A 22,447-nucleotide genomic window follows, 5' to 3' on the forward strand; every position below is an offset into this window, starting at 1 on the left:
TAATTTGAAAGGATCCATGTCCAGGTTCTGTGATGTCGGACAAGAGTCGGGACTGGGACAGTTAGAAGGGGACAAAGTCAACACCCACTTCCCTGCTGGGAGACACCTCCAGAACTCCAGGGCTCGCAGGCGGGGTGACGGAGGAGCCTCTCCGGGCCGCGCAGGGCCCGCCCCGCGGACGCAGGTCGGCAGGCCCGCCAAGAGTTAACCGGGGCCGCGGAGCCCCCCGCGCCGCCGCGGGCTCCCCGCGCTCCCGCCCCCCGGCCCCCTGTCCCCACCCTCTCGTTTTGGCAAGGGATTAGAGTGCTCCCCCCTGTGGCAGCAGTGACCCAGAAATGAGTTCGATTCACACAGTCCTTCCTCCTCCATAACCAGCCCAACGCCCGGCCGAGAGTGCCTCCCCGCGCGAGCGCCGGGTGTGTGCGCGCCGGGAACGCAGGGGCCCGCCCGGCTCCCTCCCCTCCCGCCGCGGCCCCAACTCGTGCGGCGGAGCCGGCGCCGGCGGAGCCTCCGCAGCAGGTACGCGCGGCCGGGGGGCGAGGGGCGCGTGGCCGCGGGGCCGCGTGGGGACGTGTGCGCGTCCCGGGCCCGCGGCGGCGGCGGCGGCGGCGGCGGCGGCGGCTGCAGGACGAGCCGGGAGGCTCAGCCATATTTGATGGTTTTGTTGCTTCGCTCGGGAGTTCTCGGGAGTAATTGAATGCCGAAGGTCGCTGCCTAGTGGAAATAATATAGTACGTCATTAATATGGCGCCAAAAGATTGGGTTCTCGATACGTAGCGAGGAGGGAGGGAGGGCGGGCAGGCAGCCGGCGAGCGCAGCCTCACTATCCCACCAGCAACTTGGGCATTGCCGGGGCGGGGGCCGGGGCAGGAGCAGGAGGAGCAGGAGAGGAGGAGGAGAAGGAGGAGGAGGAGAGGAGGAGATGGTTTTTGGAGCCTGAGAATTGATTTATGTTGGATCAGTAAGTTTGACTATGATTATTATTATTTTTATTTCAATTTGGGGGGGGGCGAACACTTAGAGCTTCCCCCCCCCCCCTTTTGGGATGTGTGAAGAACATGCGGTTTTTCAGGTGAAGCATCAATGAAACGCGTTTCAGGAGCAAGAAGCCGAGTATAGTTGGCCCCAAAGTGCATTAGGGCTGCATGAAAGTGGAAAGCATAGTAGCAACTTGGTAGACAGATGGCAATGGCAGAACGCAGGTTCGCATACATACATGAATCCAGGGTGTGTGTGACCGGGGAGGGAGGGGGACGGCTATGTTTGTCTAAATATAGGTGTGTGTGTGTGTGTGTGTGTGTGTGTGTGTGTGTGTGTAGAGGTACATTGTGTAGGGTGGCCACAGCCCCGGCTCTTGTCACCGCGTCACCACATGTCCAAAATATTCATTGCATCAATTCAAGGGCAGTGAGCAGGGGGGTGGAGGGACAGCTTGGCAATTAGATCCTTCCAAATTGGGTTTCCAGCGATCAGACCTTTTACTTTACAGCGAGACTGCCTGTTAAAGTGTAAAAACCCCTTCCTCGGTGAAATTAGGAAGGAGTTGCATTGGCGGAGAGCAAAGTGCCGATTAACCGTGAACTTACAACGGGATTGCAAATTGCAACCTTTGGCACCATCTGCAAATTGTGGGGGTGGGGTCGCTGAGTACTCGCTGCCTTAAATGAACGTGCAGTGTGTGTACCCTGGGACTGCAAGTTGCAAAGCCCTTCGGTGCACGTGTCCTGTGCCTGTGTGTGTGTGTGTGTGTGTGTGTGTGTGTGTGAGTGAGTTGGGGGGCTGTTGTTCGGCAGCCAGCAGGCAGGCTTTCCGGGTTGTTGGCGCTGGCTTGCAAAATTCGGGAGAGGGATGGAATGTGGAATGTTGACCGGGGAACCGAATCCTGTCGGAACGGTCCCATTTGCTGGAGAAATTCGATCCCTTCCACCTCCTTCCCGCTCCCCCGCCCCCCCTCACCTCACCCCCCCCTGCGGGCAGGAGGCGGGGCCGGGGACCGGGCTGCTGCTGCTCAAAGTGGCGGAGCGCGGCGGCGGCGGGAGGCAGGTGCACCGCACCCGCCGGTGGGGGTGCCTCAACTTCCGCGGGCGTTTAAATAGCAGCCTCGCTCCCCTCCCTCCGGTAATAGGTGACCTGGCGGCCGGGGGCGGCGGGGGGAGAGGGCCGGGGGACCCGCGAACGAGCCTCCGCGGCGGCACGTGGGCAGGTGCTGGGCGGCCCGGGGGCCAACTTTTGGAGCCCGCCTCCGGCGGCGGCTCGGGGTGGACACGGGGGCGGCGGGCGGCCGGGGTGCTGCTTCCTCGGCCGCGGCGGCCGGAACGTCACCTAACGGTCCCAGCAGCGGCGCCGCGGCGGTCGGGGTCGGGGGTGGCGGGGGGGGGGGCTTCGGGGACGGGGATGCCCGGCCCACCGCGCCCGCGCCGCCGGAGCCCCGCACAAAGCCCGCGCCGCGGGGGCCGCCGCCGCGCCGCCGCCCGGGGACCGGCCCGCAGCCCGCGTCGCTGTCCCCGCGCCGGTTCCGGCGGCTGCCGCGGGCGTGTGTTTGTTGGTTCCGCGCCGCCCTCGCCGCCGGATGGCTTCCTGTGACAGAGGTGATCACAGTTTCCAGAACTGCCTGGGGGCGGGAGCGGAGCGGGAGCGGGAGCCGAGCCCGCTCGGGGCCGCTCGCCGCCGCGCTCGCCGAGCGCCCGCCCCGGCCCGGAGGAGCCGCCCGGGAGGGACGCGCGCGGGGCGGGGGCCGCGCGGCCGTTTGCGGCGGCGCTAGTGGCTCCGGGACGCGGGGGCCGGTGTGATTGGCCGCCGGGGCCGCGCCGATTGGTGGGGCGGCGGCGGGGGGCGGGCGCAGGCGGCGGCGGGGGCGGCCGCTTTCGAACGGCGAGGGCGGCGGCGGGCGCGGCGCTGCGGGGAGAGGGAGCGGCGCCCGGTCGCGCCGGGAGAAGGTGTCATCCCCGCACCCGGAGGGGCCGGGAGTGACTTTCCCCGTCTCCCCCGCTGTGGTTCCTGTCGCCTCGGGAGGAGGACGGCGGGGGAGGGCGGGAGGAGGCGGTGCGCGGGCCTGCGCGCATCCCGGCGGGCGGGCGCTGCGCGGTGAGCACCCCGTGCAGGGCGGCGGCCGCACCCCGACCCCGGGTCGCCCCCAGCCCACCCCGCCATCGCCCCGTGCCCCAGTGTCCCCATCCCCACCCCGGGACCTCCGCCCGGCTCTCCCCGCGGCTGCCCCTCCCAGGCGCACGGCGGCGGCCGTGGCCCCGGGGCCGGTGAATGCAGCGAGCAGACAAAAAAGCGGGCGATTTAAACCTGCCTCCAAACCCGTTAGGAAGGCGTCCTCACTGGGAGATGGTTCAGAAGCAGCCGGGGCTTTCTAGTAACCGAGAGGCGGGCGCTGCACCGCGGCTCCGCGGGGACCCGGGTCTGTGGTCTTCCGCTTACCCCAGTCAAGAGGGAATTCAACATTTCTTTTTGTAAAGTGATAAGCTGCAGTTGAAGGACGTAAGACAGCTACGTTTTCAGGAAAGTGGCAGATAGTCTGAGGTTTCCATTCATGGGGATGCTTGGGGGCTTCTTTCCCCAAGGTTTTTATGATGTGATCTATTTTTTATTTTATATATATATATATTTTTTTTAGAAAACCCGCTGTGAAAGGCTAGCTCTCTAGTTACTTGTAGCTCAAGGCTAATAAATGAACTAGTTTTAAGATTCAGAGAATATTATTTCCCTGAAAGCTAATGTAGGTAGTGATCACCAGTGGTTAGAGGTTATCATAGGAAGTTGCATTTTCATCAAATTACCACTGATCGATATTGAAATCGCGTCTAAGTGGAGAAAGGAAGCCTTCAAACGTAACCATAGTTAACACTTTTGGTGGGATAACTTGTTGCAGAGGGCAGCAGCACGGATTGGAGAGAAGCTTGGGATATTCTGGTAGGCGACACTTCCTAGCAAATAACTGCAACCCAGAATTGTTTTGTCCCAAGTATTTCAGGCTCATGTAATGCCACTTTTACATAAGACGACTTTCTGGTTGTTTGGCCTTGTGCTTTCTTCCTTAAACGTGTGTATTTTTTATACACAAATATATTGTGTGTGATTCCAGCACTTCCATTTCCACATCTAGAACAATCACAGTTTTCAGGTTATTTGCTAGGTTTCCCCATATCTACCTTCATCTTTCACTAGTCAGACATAAAGGGTCTTGCCTGACATGCAGTAGAACTTGACCTTGATGCCATCTTAAGATCATAGATCATACACTGCTTTCTAGTAAGTAAAGTTGCCACAGACATGTTTAACTTTGAATAAGCTGGAGAGAAAGATCCCCGCCCCCCCCTTCTCCACTGTATTAGTTCCTCCTCTGTCACAGGCGTTCAGCCTACAGAAGAGTGTTTTAGCTTTTATGTCTGTTGCCAGGGTTGAAAGAGTAGCTATAAAGGGAAAACGGTGAAAAATTATTAGTGTGCCTGAGAGAGAACAGAGGGGGGGAAAAAACCTCTTTGGAGTTTAAGGAAATGTTACATTTTAAAAACGACTGTTGCTTAGCCCAGAGGCTTGGGGAGAAGGATTAACTGAAAAAACTTGGAGGCCCTGGTGAGAATGAAAGCAGATCTCTGTGTGTCTCACCTATAGTAGGCACATCATAAATACTGATTTTTGACTTGAATGAGCCCTTGGTGGCTTGAAGTATTATTACAGAAGCGGTGTTACACATACATTGTTGAAACTTAGAAAACACAGAGAAGCAAATATAATCACGTATTTCTACCACCCAGAGCTTCATTGTATTGCTTTCCAGATAATTGTCTGTGCATATGTGTGCATGTTTTAATCGAAATGAAATCATACTGTATATACAGTTATGTAAGGAGTTTTGTTTTTTCCCTGTCAGTTAGCTTGGTAAGTTTTCATCTCATCACTGGGACCTAGATTTCCTCAGTTGGCCCCCAAATACGACAGCAGCTTTGTCTATCACACGTCTGGTCGAGGCTCATTTATTGCGCCTGGTTATTCTCCATACATAGACTTTCACCCACAGAAAGTCTCTGACATGGAGGAGGCAAGCCTTTGAAATTGATCGTGATGGGATTTTTTAAAAAGTTGGAAATCAAAGTATCATTTTATTGTAATTTATTGGAAGTCTTAGATTTGGAGATTTTGTTAGAAAAACACTGCTCTAAAGAAACGTGCCTGATGAATTTGCCCACAGACTTGTGGGAAAAAGGATCGGTTTCAGTACTGAGCTGGCTGGAACAGCAAACATCCTCATCAAACACTGATGACATCCTCTGTCTGGAGGGCTTGCATGCCTGAGGAGGAAGCAAGCATATGAGTCTGACAGTTCTGCTCCTTCCTTCCTGTTGGTGAAGTTCTTCCCTCCTTAGTATTAAGGGCACCTGTTACGCCATCCCAGTTAATAGTTCGTCAGAATTGGAATTTACAGACTCAGTTTTCCCACAAGATTAATGAAATAGACATGTTCCGGAGGAAGATATGTCATCTTAGCCAATACACCTTGCTTCTTTATTTGGGTTGGCATTCAGAAGTTTGGCTGGATTGTCCAAACACTGAATTATATCAATGTTAAGCTTCTTCCCTCGCCTCTCTGTCCAAGCGTATACATTAGAACATCGGCACTGTAGACAACAATACTACGTAGTTAAAAAAAAAAAAAAAAAAAAAAAAGTTAAAATACAGGGCGGCTTTGCTTAGAGTTGTTTCTTACGTGGTATCAAAAGTTTGGTAGGAACTTTAATTGGGAAAGTATTTTGATTCCTGAGACGGTAAGCTGTTTACTTGACAGTTCTGGTATTCAGTCTACATTCCCCATTTTCAAGATGTTGCAGCACTTTATGTGATCATGCACTTAAAATTTGAACAATTAATGTGTATTATTTTAGTTCATGATATTTCAGAAAGTCGAGACTTGATGGAAAAATCTATTGCCATTTACTAGTAGGCAGTGTGTCCTTACTATGTGGTGTCCTTAGTATGTGGTGTCCTTATTCAGACTGTTGCCCTGGGAAGGTGAGGGTATAGATTTTGATGTTTTCCCAGTTGGTGGGCTGTGATGGCGGCAGTTACCCACATTCCTAATAAATGCAGGAGTGGCCCGGAGGGCCTTTTTACCTCTGAGTGAAAGTAGTGGCCTGTGTATATGTTTAGTTATAGTGGAGGATCTTGGACCTGAGAGAAAAATCTAGTCTTAAGAGGATTCTTAAGAGGATACCCACCCTGACTCTGGCCATGTTTTGTTAGCCTTAACTAGTCTAGACCTTGAATGATTACTAAGGATGTCTTTCCTCACCTGAAAGTACCAAAAATAAAGACGGCCAGACATGGAGTAGAAAGCGTGGTCGTTGGCGAAGGGATTGTGTGCTTTCATTTTGAATCCTCTATTAACGGTAGACCAGTGGTATATGATGTGCACTTAACAAATGTTCAGGGACCAAACCTTTGGTTACGCTATAACCAGTCCAGCATTTAACCACTGACTTTGGCTTTTAAGGTGAAGACATACTAAGGTGATTGAGGACATTTGGAATAGTTCATTTTTAAAAACGTAGCTTCTGTTGGACTGATTTCTTGAAAGAATTAAACCATATTTTTCTGTCGTTTTGAAAGCATTCCCAAACTGGTATTAACATATTTTTAATATTGATCAATGAATGTCTGCATATGAGACTATTAATTTGAAACTTCACAACGGCTTCTAAGACACTTTTTAAGCACTGACTTTCAGGGAAGCTGTCAGTGCTGAAGGTACAAACCGAAGACCGAGACAAGCATTTGTCTCCTTCACTCCTTCCTCCTCCAGAGCAGGGAGCAGGACTTGGCAAGGTTAACAGCGGTTGGAGTGTGAGCTGCCTGGTTTGCTTTTGTTTAGCCCAAAGTACTCTAAACATGATTTAAGATTTTTCTTGATGACTCATGGCCAGCTTTCTTATGCACATCAGTTATTTCGGTGTTGAAATATAATGACGCACTTAAGAAGTGTAGGCTGAGTGCTGGTGGCTCGTAACTGTTTTAAAAGTCAGACTTAAACCTGTGGGACCTCTCCCCCAGGAAAAAGCCAGGGGCACTGAAATGTACCTGTCATTTCAGGGACTCCCTGGGTACTTTGGATCCCAGGTTAGTGTTTAAATTTTGGGGACTTCTTTTTTATGATTTCTGCCTGATCCTTTTATATCACTGTTAACCATGGATTGTCGTTAAAATCCTTGTCTCGAACAGTCATTTTTCTGCTTGTTGGTGATTGACTTGAAAATCAGATAAGAAGCTTGTTAGAAGTTTTTACAACTTAGTGTACACTGGCCCCAAAGTACGAGCCTCGGGGATTTCCTTTTGAGAAGAATTCTCGGTTTTCTAGACACGGCCTTTATTTAAGTTGCTCAGTACACCCTTCCCCCTTTCAATTCCCCTTGTGATTTCTGTCTGTTCTAGTTAAGGACTCCTTAAGGACAAAGTGTGTCTGATCCTTAACTTTGTAAGCATTAAGGTATTTGTCAGCTGTCCAGGACCTGGTAATTGACATTTCATTGAACATGTAGAATGCTGGTTTCTAAACATCATGCTCCCAGTCTCTTGATTTATAACAAGCATCAGTAAACTTTTTATTTATTTATTTATTTATTTATTTATTTATTTATTTATTTAATGTGTGAGGGCCCAGATAAGATAGTAAATGTCAATGTTTTAGGCTGTGGGCCTGACAGCCTCTGTTACAGCTGTACAGCCATCTTAAGTACAAAGGCCTGTGAGCACAAGGGGAATGAATGAACATGGCTGTGTGCCAGTAACATTTTATTTACTGTCAGTGAAATCTGAATTCTGTGTCATTTCTGTGTGTCATGAAATGTGCTTTTGATACCCTCTACCCCAACCCCAGACCGTTTTGATATGCGAAAACCATTCTCAGCTCAGGGGCAGGACAGAAACAGCCCCGGCCTCTGACTGACAGTGAGACATAGCCTGACCTGGTCACCGGATTGTCTCTGTTAGGGCTCAGTTTCCTTTCAGGCAGGGACCTGAGATCAGAAGTTGAAATCAGAAGTGTGATAAATATGGAGGGAGCTGGCTAGTCCGAGGACTGAGGCTTTTAACCCTTTGGTCCCAGGATCCCCCTTGAGGATAGGGTGTATCACACGGACCCTGCGTACCTAGGAGAGAAAGCTCACTGGGTAGTTGCACCGCCAAGGGAGCCAGGCCAAGGAGCCGCATAAGGGGAAATGCTCTATAAAGCAGTTCCTGCAGAGGGAGATACCCTCTCTCCAGCAGGGAGTGTGTGTGTGTGCTCAGCAGAAGTTAGTGCCTGCTGCTCAGGGCACTCCCCCCTGACAGTGTTCGGGAACTTCTGGCTGCACACTCCTCCAGCTCCACAGGCAGCATGGCTTTTGCAACCCTCGCCACATCAGCCTGCCAGGAAACCGTGTTTGCATTTCCAAGTTCACAGACTGTTGTTCACGGATTACATTTTAGTTGTCTGCTCCCCGACAACATGACAGGGCATGGCCTTCGTCTTCTAGGTAACTTCTTCCTAAATCCTAGCAGGCCTCCAGGGGGAGGAAGCCAAGGTGGGTGGGCACCCAGGTGCCCACTCACCTTGGGGACTGGTCTTTGGTTTGGGGATTGGCTTTGCCCTGGACCTGAGTCTTGACTCATGCTGCTTCACCTCTCCAGAATTCAGTGCGCTTGTCTTTAAAATTCGGAAAGGCAGGTTTAATTATCCTTGGAATGTTCTTTAGCACCACAATGCTGACTTGATGGGCTTCTTTTGGGAAGTTTTCCTGTAGATACAATCCATGGGGTAGACTCATCAGCTTTAAACCCAGAGACTATTTCCCAGACCCGGCTGCTGAGTTTGAGTCTACCTTGTGCGTCTGTCTCTATGAACATAACAAGATTTGTGCATTGTGATGACATGTTTCTTTTCATACGCAACTCAGATGGGGTATAAATGCAATTTTTGTTCAGTGTGCCATCTAGGTCTTCCAGTTCATACACGGGGAGACTTTTGTTTCTTTTTAAACAGTACTTTAAAATTTTTGGAGACTTAACATTGTTAGTGGTAACTGATAGTTTCTGACACCCGGCTATAATCAAGGAACAAAGTTCCTTAAAAACAGCTGCATTTCAATCTGTGTGCAGTGTAATTGTCATTAGCTGGTTGAATCTGGTTTCCGCAGAAGCTGCTTTGTATATCCTGTATAAGAACATCTGGTTTGAACATTTAAAAATCTTTTAAAATTCCCCTGTAGACACTTTGCATTTATTGACTTATTCTTCCAAGGGTGGAATAGGGGTTGTAGATGCTTTTCCTATCTGCACCCTTAACTATGTTCATTCAGAAACCATCTCCTCTGAACACTTCGTTGTTTTTTTTAAAGTTTTATTTTTGTCGTTAATTCTCACCGGAGGATATTTTTTCCATTGAGTTTGAGAGAGAGAAACATTAATGTCAGAGAGACATACTGATTGGTTGCCTCCCATACGCACCCCACCCGGGGCTGGGGATCGAGCCTGCAACTGAGGTACATGCCCAAGGTGCCTGAGACCCTTCCGTCTGTGGCCCGATACTCTCTGCACTGAGACAGATGGACCATGGCTAAAGTGTTAGTTTTCAGTGAACTTTTAGTTTCCAGATGTGTACATATGCGTTATGTAAATTAGACCTTGTTCAGACTCAAACACAGAATGGAACACAAACTTCTGATGTCAGTGAAATGCTTTAGAAAAGATTTTATTTTCATCTATTCTGAAGAGATAGGTCTTACCAGGTAAATGGTCCAAAAAGTGTGCAAGGAGGAGTAGGATTATATCTCCTATGAATTCTGAAGTGGTAGCACTGTGTGTTAAGTAGGATTCTGAAGTCACGCCTGGAATTGTTGAAAAGAATGAATGACCTTAATATGGGTGGAAGGAATGGTGGTTGGTAGTCAACTCTAGAACATAGCTTTTTTTACGTTTATTTTTCCTTCCAAATAGTACTACTCTTAAAATGTATAAGAAGTTGAGTGTTTATTCTTTAAAGGTAGTTTATATCCCAGTTTTCCAGTCTGGGTTAGTTTTCCTATTATGACAGACATTTCTAGGGACTTGCTTCTGGCATTGGCTATTCTTATATTTTGAAAACTTTTGCTTTTGAACTACATAATGAATGGCTGAGAGTAGCATTTTACAGCCTTATCCTATTACCTTTTCAATTTTTTCCCTTCTGCACTGTTCCATCGGGCATTCTTTTGAAGCAAGACAAGCCTTTGATACCCATCCCAGGAAGGAGGTGGAATATATACTTTATTGATGGCTGTTCATTTTAGGCTGGTGCCTTGCATGGGGCCAAGAAGCTGTGCCCCAGGGTCTTCTCCACATGGAGAGGAGCAGGGAGGAAAGGCTTTGGATTTTAAATCTTTACTATTTTAAGTGTAGCACAGGAGCATGGTAACAAAGAGAAATTTTATAATGATCATAACGAGACGTAAAAGTTCCCAACCCGTTCTGTCTAGAACACTTTGGCCATATTTCTCAACGATTAAACACTATTAGCCTTTATGGTCTTCCAGTGATTTTTCATGATTATGCAAGCAATTGGTGTTCGTGTTCTCTTCCCTCCTCCCTTTTTTGGATAAATTAATCCATATTATATTTCAGGTTCTCCCCCTCTGGCTCCCCCCCCCCCCCTGCAGTTTGCCTGTGTTTCTTTCTTAATATGTCTTTGGCATCTTTCCATACCTGAGCATATAAACCTAACAGAAAGGATTTTGAGTACATGAAACCAGGAATAGAAGCTCCAGCTTGGAGGCCTTGGTGACTGCCTTCATCGTTTGGGTGTGAATTCATTTATTTTTCTGTCCAGGAAAGCAAACAAACAAACAAAAAACATTCCAAATACAAATGATTAGAATGTTTGTAGCTGCTTTTCAGTTGTTGACACTGATTGAGTCAGCAATTACAGAGGCCTGGGAGGGGTTAACAGATTGTTTTGGGCACATAAGCAGGAATTGGATTATTTATAAATTGGCAGGCAGTGGCTGCTGGTGATTCATTTAAAACCACTCAAATTTATGAATTCCTTAAAATCTTGAAAAACACTTTTATTGACTTTTAAAGTCTGAGTTTCAAAATAATTTATGAAGAATTTGCAGTTAATTAATGATAGTACTTGGGCTTTATTAGTAATGTTCCTAGGAGTAAATGTTGTAGTGATGCTTATCTGGTCAGTTTTTAAAATCTTTGCTTTTTGGGGAGAGATGGTTATTTATTGCTAACATAAACTCTTTTCAGCTGAATATTTTCTTTTTTTCTTTTAATATATTTTATTGATTTTGTACAGAGAGGAAGGGAGAGAGATGGAGAGCTAGAAATCGATGAAAGACAGTCATCGATCAGCTGCCTCTTGCACACCCCCTACTGGGGATATGCCCGCAACCAAGGCACATGCCCTTGACCGGAATCGAACCCGGGACCCTTCAGTCCCCAAGCCGACGCTCTATCCATTGAGCCAAACCGGTCTCGGCTCAGCTGAATATTTTCAAGTGTGACAACTTTGCAAAGGCTTACAATAGTAGCTTGGCCAGCATTTTCCTTAAACAAATTTTGATGTATGACATAAAGGACACATATTTTAAAGTTCCATTTGGGGGCGCGGGGTTGAGATATTTAGACAAGGTTAAAACTTTTAACAGTTAAGGTCTAAGCAGTTTGTCAATTCAATCAAATCTATATTATTGTTTTAAAAAATGTTTTTATTGATTTCAGAGAAGAGGAAGGGAAGGGAGGGAGAGACACACATCCTTGATGGGCTGCTTCCTGCATGCCCCCTACTGGGGATTGAGCCTGAAACCTGGGCGTGTGGCTTGACTGGGAATCAATTGGTGACCCCCCTGTGCAAGGAAGAACACTGAAACTACTGTGCCACTCCGAATGGATATAAATCCTTTGATTAAAGTGAGAAATCCGGGTTTGAATTATAGTCACATTAGTATTTTTAGACTCTGAGAGCATATGAATTAGATAATGTTGCCAATTTGAAAACTTCTATCTAGGCAATTAATGTTTTAAAATTGAGGGAAGAGCCCTGCTGGAGTGGCTTAGTGGTTGAGTGTTGGACCTATGAACCAGGAGGTCACGGTTTGGGTTTGGTTCCCGATTGGCACATTCCCCGATTGCGAACTGGATCCCCAGTAGGGCGTGTGCAGGAGACGGCCTGGTCAGTGATTCTCTCTCATCATTGATGTCTCTATCTCTTTCCTTTTCCCTTCATCTCTGAAATCAATAAAAATGTATTAAAAAAAAAAAACAAGACATGTAAGAAATCATCTGGATTCCCTTCACATTCACTTAGGGCCAGAAATTACTGTGAAGTAGTGGTCACTGTATTTGGGTACTTTGGTATTCTGAATACTGCGTACTCCGCAGGGAACTACTATAAGGTGGTGACCTATTAAGAAAATGTAAATCTTTTTTTTCATTGGGGTGGATATGTTATGATCAACAATTTAGGAATCAAATTACCAATTACATGGTGTTTAAAGATAGTACCGTATTCAAATTGTGTGAACTTAGAAAACAAACAGAAAGGAGTAGTTCATTACAAAATACTTTATGTGTAAGACCCCCCCTTGGTGACCGAAGATATATTCTTTAACATTTTTATATTATACATTTTCTAAATACATTTTTAAATACTGCATTTAAAACACGTTTTTATTGATTTCAGAGAGGGAGAGAGAGATAGAAACAACGATGATGAGAGATAATCATTGATCAGCTGCCTCTTGCATGTCCCCTACTGGGGAATCGAGCCTGCAACCTGGGCTTGTACCCTGATGGGGAATGGAATGGTGACCTCCTGGTGTATAGGTCAACGCTTAAACACTGAGCAACACAAGCAGGGCTGAATCTACCACATTTAGGTATTAGATTAACTTTCACAAAGCATGGAAGGACACCAATAAATTTAGAAGTAATTTAATGGAAGTTACTCCAGTTAAAGGTCAATTAAGATATTAAAGTGAAAGCTTCTCACATTCCATAAAGCCTCTGAGCATTGGATACAGTTCACGTACCGGAATCCAGTCGTTCATCCAAAGGTTACTGTGATGCTCAGCGCCGCATTTGGGGATAATCCAGAAATATAAGGGGTCTTGAACGGAGCCTTCTTGGACTTCTTGAGAGTGAAATAAATAAGAATGGAAACAGTAGATAAAATTGATATTTTGAGGAAGAAGCTAGCCTTTCTGAGTATGAGCCATAAGATAATTAAAATCACCAGGGTATAATTCTTATTACAGCTGTAGAGTTTATGGCCGGATAAGTGGTCCCTGTTCAACCACAGAAATTCTGGTAACTGGACAAGTTTGTTTTCCTCAGATGGGTCCCTCTTTCCCAGGAAAAGCGTTGAATAAACATCCTCAAAATCTTAATCATCTTAATTCTTTTGTGAAAGCCCTTCTCTCCTTGTCCCTGTGAGTTCATTTCTCATTCTTTCTTGGAGTCACATACCAGTCATGCCTCCCTGGGACCGCACCCTGGTCACTGAACTTGTTCCCTTACACATTCCTGAACCACCTTCGGGGTGGTTCCTGCAGCTAATGGCTGCTCTTAGTACTGGTGTCTCTCTCCTCCCCCCACAAAGGAAACTTGAATTTTAAGGTTGTCAGGTACATTGCTATCTAATGGACAGGTTCCATGTCCCACCAAAATCAACCAGCGGTAATCCGGTAACCTGTAGCAGTGGCCACATTGAAGCTGCTGGTCTAGTCGTGTGCTTGCTGCGTCCATCCGCATCTTCACTGTGTCTCTGGCATCAAACTCCACGCACGTTTAATTGGATTGATATCAGTTGATCCACCACTGCATTTTAACTGAGTGACAGGAGAGACTGAAAGAGAGTGACCTGCATGCGATATTGAGGCTTGGGCCAGTGAGGGGAGGAGCCTGCTTCCTGAGCAGGTGCTGCTCTGAGCAGCCACCACACCTCCCTGCTTGGCATGTCCCTCTCTACAGCGGGTAGGTGAGGAGAAGAGGGCAGAGGAACCACATTAGCAGAGGCAGCGGAGGAGGTGTCTCCAGGGCAGAGGCCTGGCCCAGCCGAGGTAAGCTGGTCAAGCTGGGAGAGAGGCTTGGGCAGGGCTGAAGGGCCAGGTGGCAGGAGACCTCGGTGTTCTGCCTGGACCTGTTTGCATTGTGGAGCAAAGGGAGAGGCGGGTTGGCTTGGAGCACGGCTCGATGAGGTCACCTCAGAGGGAGGATTAGTTTAGAATAATCGGAAAGGGTAAGAAACTGTAGACACTAAGAATGGAAGGGTGGTGCTTTCAGCAATGTAGGTAGAGGTGGTTGATGACAGACCTCTGGGGCAGTGGACTTGAAGAATTCATACATTGTGAATCAACGAGCTTTGGCACTGGAGCACAGGATAAGAAGGGATGTGTATTAGTATAGAAATAGTAAGGTCCTTAGTGCGAAGAGGCTGCTCAGAGTGATATGCTAGTTTGGATACATGTTGTTAGATATGGTAGTGCTTTGCCCAAAATGTTGTGCTTCCTCTTCCAGTTCCCTCCCCTTTGTTCTCCCCGACCTTGCTCAGAATCCTTCCGGACTCCATCAGCCTCTGTCCCACAGCGTGCGCTGACCACTGCCAGGCACTGGCCATCCTGAGCTCCTGTGGCCGTGCCTCTCCTCGGCTGCACCGGCGCTGCCCGCGGTCGGGGCGCTCGCTTTCTTCTCCTGCCTCCCGACAGCCCAGAGATTCATGTGCTTGTGGCCATCCTCTTGCAGCTCTCTCCGCAGTGTTGAGAGTAACCCTGTGATTGATTATTACTTAAACTATTACCGTCCAGATAATAGTCAGCCATTGCCCTGAAAGAGGCAGCAAGGTAGTGGTGCAGGGGCCCTCTGCTCCCTCCCACCGGCTCTTATTGCACGGCTCTTATTCAACAACTGTACCGAGTTTCCTAAAGATCGTTACGTGTATTTTGACTTCTTGATGTCGTAAGGAGCCCCAGGTGAGAGACAGCAGCCGATGTCAGTGTGTAAGTACACCAGAGCCAGTGAGGAGGAAACTGCCCAGCACTCACCCCTTCACCTCTCGGGGTTCCTACAGAAGCACATCACAGTGCTCTCAGCTCCATCACTCAGCATCTTCCAGGGCAAATGAAAATGGAATTCATTAGAAGAAAAGTACTATTTTCACTCTTTACTTTGCATCATCTTGCTTGAGAGTGTTGATGTGTGTTTAGGAGAAGAGTGTCAGTGCTTTTGGGCGGTGCTTGCATTTTCCAGTCAGTGACTGTTCAGTAAGTGCTTCCCCTGGTTTGAGAGGAGGAAGGCATTTTGATGCAAAAAGAGTCTTCATTCTCCGTGTTCTCCTGTGCAGGTACATTTAAGTTGTCTGCATCAATGATGTGTAATCAGCCTTTGTTTTTCTGTTTGTCGCTGGGTGGCTGGAGGGGCCTTCTCAGCCTCCCAATCTTCCTCTCCACAGTTCTCGCACCAGCTCCCGCTGTGTCCTGCTGCTTCACACTGTTACTTTAAGGAATTCCTCTTTAGGTAGCACTTTCTAGTTGTTGTTTTTTTTTTTTTCTTCTTTCTTTTTAAACTCGCTTACAATTAGACTCTGGGAGCTGCAGCTTTTGGGATGAGTGCTCCTTTCTCTCCCTTTCCTCCCTGTACTGCCTCCTGTGGGGCCCAGAGGGGAGCAGGGTGTCCCTGTGAGCAGTTAGTGTACGTGGTGACAGGGCCAGAAGGTGAGCATTTCAGGGGCAGTGGGCCACAGGTGTTTGTGGGTGTGCCCCAGGCCCAGCTGTAGGCAGCTGGGTGTTAGTTACGGGTGATTGGGGCTCTGCAAAAGGGTGGGCGGGTTTAGGACTGTGACCTGCCCCCCAGGATGAAACCCTGGCCCATAAGACAACTCATGACCCAGATCAGGACTCATGTCCTGGCTCTGTAAATTCTTTCCGTGTTTTTTGAAGAATCCGTTGGCAAACAAATATCCACACATCCTAACTGTGGTGGTGTCTCAGAAAGAAAATATAAAATATTGGAATTAGAGATTAGGGGTCTGAATATTCGTGTGAATTGCATAGGTCTATTTTGCAGGTGGGAACGGCCATCCTGGGATCATTTCTGCTTTAAAATATCTATAAATCTATATATCTATATCTATCTATCTATCTATCTATATATATATATATATATTTATTTTTTTTTTTTATTTTTTTTTTTTACGGAGAGGAAGGGAGAGGGATAGAGAGTCAGAAACATCGATGAGAGAGAAATATCAATGAGCTAGCTGCCTCCTGCACACCTCCCATTGGGGATGTGCCCGAAACCAAGGTACATGCCCTTGACCTGAATCGAACCCGGGACCTTTCAGTCTGAAGGCTGACGCTCGATCCACGAGTCAAACCCGGTCTTGTTTCACAGGTCCGTTTGGAGAAGAGCTCTGGGTTGTTCTCTTGGGTCTGGTACTAGCACAATCATTCTCCATACATCTGTGGCCACGCTCCTGTTCACACCACATTCTGATGCTGTGGGTCACACCATCCTGTGGCCACACTCCTGTTCACACCACATTCTGATGCTGTGGTTCCCTGTGACTCAAAAGCCCTCCTCCCTTCCTGCGAATCATTGATCTGCAGTAAGACCAGGGCCCCAAAGATACATAGAGGTGATCAATAGTTGTAGTTTGGGAAAGTTTTTCGATAGTTGCCCTGTGAGTCCATCTAAGTTCAGTGATCAGCCATTGAGGCTCCATCCATGGCCCTTTCTCCTAAATGCAGCCTGCCTCTTACCGGATGGGGCTGAGGCCTGTCATCACCTGTGTCTCCGAGGAGCTGGCACAGTGGGCTGGGCATCTGGACAGCTGATTTCTTAGTGTGCTGCGTGAGGCTGGACTCCTGGACCTCCTGGAAGGAGCTGGGGTGACGTGTAGTGAAAATGGACTGGATTAGGAGCTCCCCACCCACAGAGCGACCTTGTTTGTTTATTTATTTTTTTTATTTTTCGCTTCAGTTTCCTAATGTGTCAGGAGAGGGCTCGAATCAGAATCCTGTGGCTCTCCGGTCCCTTCCTGTCCCAGCTGTGCACCGCTGGGGGTTGGAGGTGGCTGCGGGAGGCTTCTGCAGTCCCACCTCCCCATTTGTCTTCCCCGGAATCTAGGTTATTCGGTTTTTAGGGCTGTTTCAGTGAAATATGCCTGAGAAGCATAATCATGCCCAGTGCAGTGTAAATATTCACACATTCCGGCTCGCCGCCCCCTCCCGGAGACAGGAGCCTGTCTGCAGAGGAAGCACCGTGGTCGTTGGTTGCCTGGGTTTTTCCTGCAGTGCTTGCCGCTGCCAGCTGAAGAGGCTCCTGGAGTAGTTGCCATGCTGTCACAGGGATGAGCCAGGAGCCCGGCACCTCGGGGAGACTCCTGCTGCGTGACTCCCCCGCCCTCCCCCCTCAGCCCTGAGCCCGCTCGGTTAATGATTGCACCTGATCATGTATCTTTGGGCTTTTCGCCGGTGACCGTTCAGGCACTCCTTGGAGCCGATTGTTTGCTTTTGTGTGCCGTAAATCCCGGCTGCCTTCTGAAGCACAACTTGATGATTGTGTGTCTTATCATCTCGGGTTAAGTGCTGTCTCATTGCTTTGCAGGCCGCCTGCTGTTTCCCGGGGAGATCATGAAACGAGGTCGCCTTCCCAGCAGCAGTGAGGATTCTGACGACAATGGCAGTGAGTCCCGCTCTGTTGTTCTCGGAGCCCACCAGGGTTTGGGGCAGAAACATGGGTGTTTTTTTTTTGTTTTTTTTTTAAATGGAATGCTTTAAAAATAGCCGAGGCCCTGGGCCTCCCAGGCAGGTCTTGCCTGTCGGGCAGGTCGCCGAACGCCCAGGCCTGGCCAAGCACCTGGCGTGATGCTGCAGGCCTGTGGCCACAGCTCCCCGGTGACGTGGCTGCGCGGGCGCTCCTCAGGCTCCTGTCTGTCACCCCAGGACGAGGAAGCCAGTTCCAGGAGTCACTGGCCTGTGTGCTCCTCCCGAGCATCCCTGACGGCACTTCACGCCGCCCTGTAGAAGGGAACCTAACCGAAGCCAGTTAATTATTAACGAGCTCAACCCGATAGGGAGGGAGACCGAGGCCTGCCCGGCGGGCGGGGTGTGACGTGCTCGGTGCGGGTCTGCAGAGGGGGCGAGTGGGGGCCCTCCCCGGAGTGACTGACGGTCTGTGACGCCGCTGCCGCCGCACCGCAGCCCGCTGGCAGCCTCGTGTTTTCACAGTGCAGCTGAGAACCAGAAGTTAGTTGGCTTCCAGGCAGCCAAAATAAATGCCACACCGCGTCTGTGTGCTGAGCAGCTAGCAGGCTGCTGCGGAGCGCCCCTCAGATGCCGATGTCCCTAGCACCGGGCCTGAGCTCCAGCCGCCAGCAGGTGTTCTGCCTTAGAGGTGACCTGCGGGGAACCCAGAGAGAGCGCTTGCTTTCCTGTGTGAGGGCAGAGGCATGGGGCCAGCGTGCTGAGTCAGGGGTACGTAGACTCCAGCTCTGATAGACAGACGGCGTCTTGGGCCGTGGCAGAGATATCACTGGTGCCCTATGCAAACGGTGAACGCAGGCATGGTTCACAGGAGTGGGGGGCCAAGGGGGCCCGGGGAGGAGATGGAGGTTGGGGGGCCAAGGGGACATGGGGAGGAGATGGAGGTTGGGAGGGCAGGGGCCCGGGGAGGTGATTGAGGTTGGGGGACCAAGGGGACATGGGGAGGAGATGGAGGTTGCTGGGCGGGCAGGGGCCCGGGGAGGTGATGGAGATTGGGAGGGCAGGGGGTCCGGGAGGAGATGGAGGTAGAACGATGGAATAATTTTTAGGCGAACAGGATCGTTTTGGTTTTCTGTCTCCCAGTTTTCCGTAGATTAAAAGCTGCACGTTAGAAAGCAGGGCTTTGCCGCCAGGGGGGCTGCACTGATAGCCACAGGGAACGTGGAGGGAGGGGCCGCGGAACATGCAAACTTCTTACACACCGGATCTGGTTGGCACTCTGGTCCCGGCGTGGGCAGTGGGAAGCACCGTTGGCGGCTGCGGGAGGGGGCCGGAGTTTGGGGGCACGGGTAAGTTTAGCCGTGACCAGATCAGGGAGCAGCTGAGGGGTTGGCCCTTGGCTCAGGGAGGAGTGAGTGTGAAGGAAGGAAAAACCAGGAGGCGGGCTCTAGAGAGAGGGCTTTCCTTCATTTCGCGGGGAGCTCCTGCGGGCCTGAGCCTGGGCGCAGGCGGTGAGCCACCTGTCCGGCCCGCACCGTGCCTTCTGAGCTCCCCGGCCCGCACTGCCTGTGTGGTGTTTGCTTGGCTCTTTTTTCTCCTTGAGGCAGGAACATGCTTAGGTAATCTTGTCTGCTTCCCGTGGTGCCCATCAAAGGGTCCTCGGAACTTACAAGAGCTCAGTAAACGCTGGCGGAGGACACGCGTCAGTCCTGCAGCAGTTTTAAAAATCTGCTTTTTGGTTAGTTAATCAGAGGAAGGCTTTACGAGCAGCCTTCACCCAGCCGTGCGGGCGGAGGCTGAGCGCGGTGCCCGTGTCCTGTGGGCAGCAGGGTCCTGCTCGCTCCGCCCGTCACCGCCTCTGCTCCCCCCAGGACAGCCCGGCTCGCAGGGGTTCGGAATGTTCCCCCAGAACCAGACCCTCCCCTCTCGGGGACTCCAGCTGCCCAATTGGATGGAAATGTCCTGATCCAGTGTAACTCAGGAAGTTCATTTTAAAATTTTATGTATTAATTTCAATTTGAAAAGCCTCGTGCGTCTGGCGATGACCGTATTGGACAGTGCAGCCCTGGGCGGGGGCCCTCTGCTCCGCAGTAACCACAGCTCAGGCTGGGCTTGAACAACAGAGGCTTATTTTCTCACGGTCCTGGAGGCCAGAAATCCAAGGTCAAGGTGTGGACGGGTTGACTTTCTCTCCGAGGCCGCTCCTTGGCGTGCATGCGGCCGCCGCCTCGCGTGCCCTCACATGGCCCTCTGTGCGCGGGTGCCCCTGTGTCCGTGTGTCCCCGTGTTCTCTTCTCAAGGGGACACCAGCGAGCTTGGGCCAGGGGCACCCGTAGACCTCATTTCATTTAGTCACCCCGTTAAGGCCCCGTCTCCAAATACATCCCATTCTGAGGGAATGCCGGGGACACTGTTCAGCCCATAACTGTGGCCATAGAAGACCGCATCCTTCATCTAAACATGCAGCCCTCCCCCTCCCAAACTCCGGTTAAACATGAAGGAGGCGGCGGCTGAGGCCCCACTGACAGTGTGTCCATCAGAAGTCACCTTTCTGGGGACGGGCTACTTTCCTCCTCCTCCTGATGTGCTCATAGCCATGTGGGGGGCAGGCGGTTCAGGTCGGAGTTCAGAGGGTCCTGGGGGTTAACCAGAGACACGACCAAGCTGGAGGCGCCGCAGCGCTGCTCCAGCCAGGAGTCGGGCTGGACGGGACTAGACGTGGGCAGGACAGTGGCTGCTGGGAGGTGGTGGCAGGTCTTCGTAGTTGGTGTAAAGCAGGCGCTGATGCCTCACAGCCGTGCTGTCCATCCAGGCCTCGTGTAGGGCAGTTACGGTGCCTGATGGCAGTGGTGAGAACCCTGGCATGCCCAGCCTAGGAAATAGGCACGCCACCCACGGAACCACCCCTTCCCAACTTCTTCGAGGGCAGTGGTCGGCAAACGGGGGCTCACGAGACACATGCGGCTCGAGAGCCGAGGTTTGCTGCTCTGCTGACTAATGAGTTTGCTGACCACTGGGATAGGGGCTAAATCACAAGGAACAACAACAGCCTGTAACTATTGGAATCGAGAGTCTAGGTCAGTGGTCGGCAAACTCATTAGTCACAGAGTGGCAAACCTCGGCTCTCGAGCCGCATGTGGCTCTCGAGCCCCCGTTTGCCGCCCACTGCCCTGTGCACTAGAGCTGCCTGCCCTGGGGCCGCCCGACCTTTTGTGCAGTGAGGTGCCTTCTGCCCCTGCCGCCAGGTCCCCAGGCCCCCGCCGGCCCCAGCGGATCTGGGCGCTTGGAAGAAGGGCTGCTTGCAGGGAGGGCTGGGCCTGCAGTGGCCGCTCTCCAGCCTGCAGCCCTGACGGTTCTGGCAGCAGCGCCCGCCCAGTGCAGAGCGTGTCCAAGTGGAGGAGAGGGAGCCACTGACGTCGGCGGGCGGGGGGCCTCGCCGCTGGCCTCGGGCGGGAGCGGGTCAGGGAGCAGCAGAGTGGTATTCGCCGCGGGGAGCGGACGGGCATGCTCCATGCCAGTGCGGGCCTCCCTCCAGCTGCCGGAGCCGCTCCAGGTGCCCCGCGGGGCCAGCCCTGCTCTTGGCCGGAGCGGCCTTGCGGTGTTTTCAGGCTGTGCCTGTAATTGCTGGGCTCCCAGGACCGGGTGGCCCTGCCAGCCTCTGAAGCTGTGCTCGGTGCCAGGGGGTGGCCAGGGAAAATGGGCCCTTCCTTTCCCACTCCCCTGCCTGGGATCCTCAGCCCTGAGGGGTTTCTGCCAGCGTGCAAATGGGATCCACCAGCTAGTTCCAGCATTTCCAGAACCTAAAGGCGATCTCCTTTGATCGGTAATAAAGCTGCAGAGGCTCATTAAGACATCGTGTTCTGGCTTTGGCAGGAATCAGGTGTTGCTGATTATCTCAGGCCAGTTAACAGCTCTGATCAGCATTCTCATATATATTTTTTTTTTCATGTAAAAGTAAGACAACAATTAAATAGTAGAACATAAAGAAGACTGTTCATTTGGCCAATTTTATTTTTATTTTTTTATTTTTTAAATATATTTTATTGATTTTTTTACAGAGAGGAAGAGAGAGGGATAGAGAGTTAGAAACATCAATGAGAGAGAATCATCGATCGGCTGCCTCTTGCACACCCCCCACTGGGGATGTGCCCGCAACCAAGGTACATGCCCTTGACCGGAATCGAACCTGGGACCTTTCAGTCCGCAGGCCGATGCTCTATCCACTGAGCCAAACCGGTTTCGGCCATTTTGGCCAATTTTTTAAACACGTGGGGGCTTTGGCCAGGAGAAGGGAGCCAAGTGTAAGTGGTGGTTTTTGGGTTTTTTTTTTTTTTTTGTGTGTGTGTGTTTTGGTTGTTTTAAAATGTGCCTCTCTCTCAGAGACCCAGAGGGAAGTGAAATCGGTTCTTTTATTTCCCACGGAGAGAGAAGAAGTGTGCTGACAGGTCAGAGTTTTTCCTAAACTTGTGAAGCGAGGCTTCCTTTTTCTGTCTGACGTCCTCCGTCTCAGGGCTGGTCCCCCTCCCCACGGAAGGCCGGGCGTGGCTGGGGTCTGGAGCCAGGCACCGCCCAGGTCCACACCTGTGCCGCCGGGACACGCTCCTGTCTGGTCTGGTCCTGCCGCTGAGCGCGGCTCCCCCTCCTGTCACACGAACGGGCAGAGAAGACTGCTGAGTCAGACTCCCTCCGACCAGTGTTGCCGCTGGTGATGCAGGCCGATGGCT

General features: G+C 50.8%; 1 protein-coding gene across 7 annotated transcripts in view; it reads left to right on the top strand.

Moving 5' to 3' along the window:
• The first annotated feature begins 274 nt into the window (after positions 1–274).
• The window catches only part of JADE1 (jade family PHD finger 1), a 53,911-nt gene continuing 31,738 nt past the window's right edge, over positions 275–22,447 (top strand). Inside the window, exons 1-2 of one of the 7 annotated variants that reach the window (XM_084884597.1) lie at positions 275–519; positions 17,626–17,703. In XM_084884597.1, coding sequence (XP_084740723.1) covers positions 17,652–17,703 — 52 coding nt within the window. In that variant the 5' untranslated portion in view covers positions 275–519; positions 17,626–17,651. Of the gene's footprint in view, positions 520–708; positions 732–937; positions 962–1,995; positions 2,126–2,413; positions 2,589–6,945; positions 7,120–17,625; positions 17,704–22,447 lie in introns of those variants that run through there. The other 6 variants (XM_084884600.1, XM_084884599.1, XM_084884596.1 and 3 more) reach the window with 6 other exon arrangements.

The sequence above is a fragment of the Pipistrellus hanaki genome, assembly GCF_964339955.1.
Source record: "Pipistrellus hanaki genome assembly, chromosome: 5".
In the NCBI taxonomy this organism is placed as follows: Eukaryota; Metazoa; Chordata; class Mammalia; order Chiroptera; family Vespertilionidae; genus Pipistrellus; species Pipistrellus hanaki.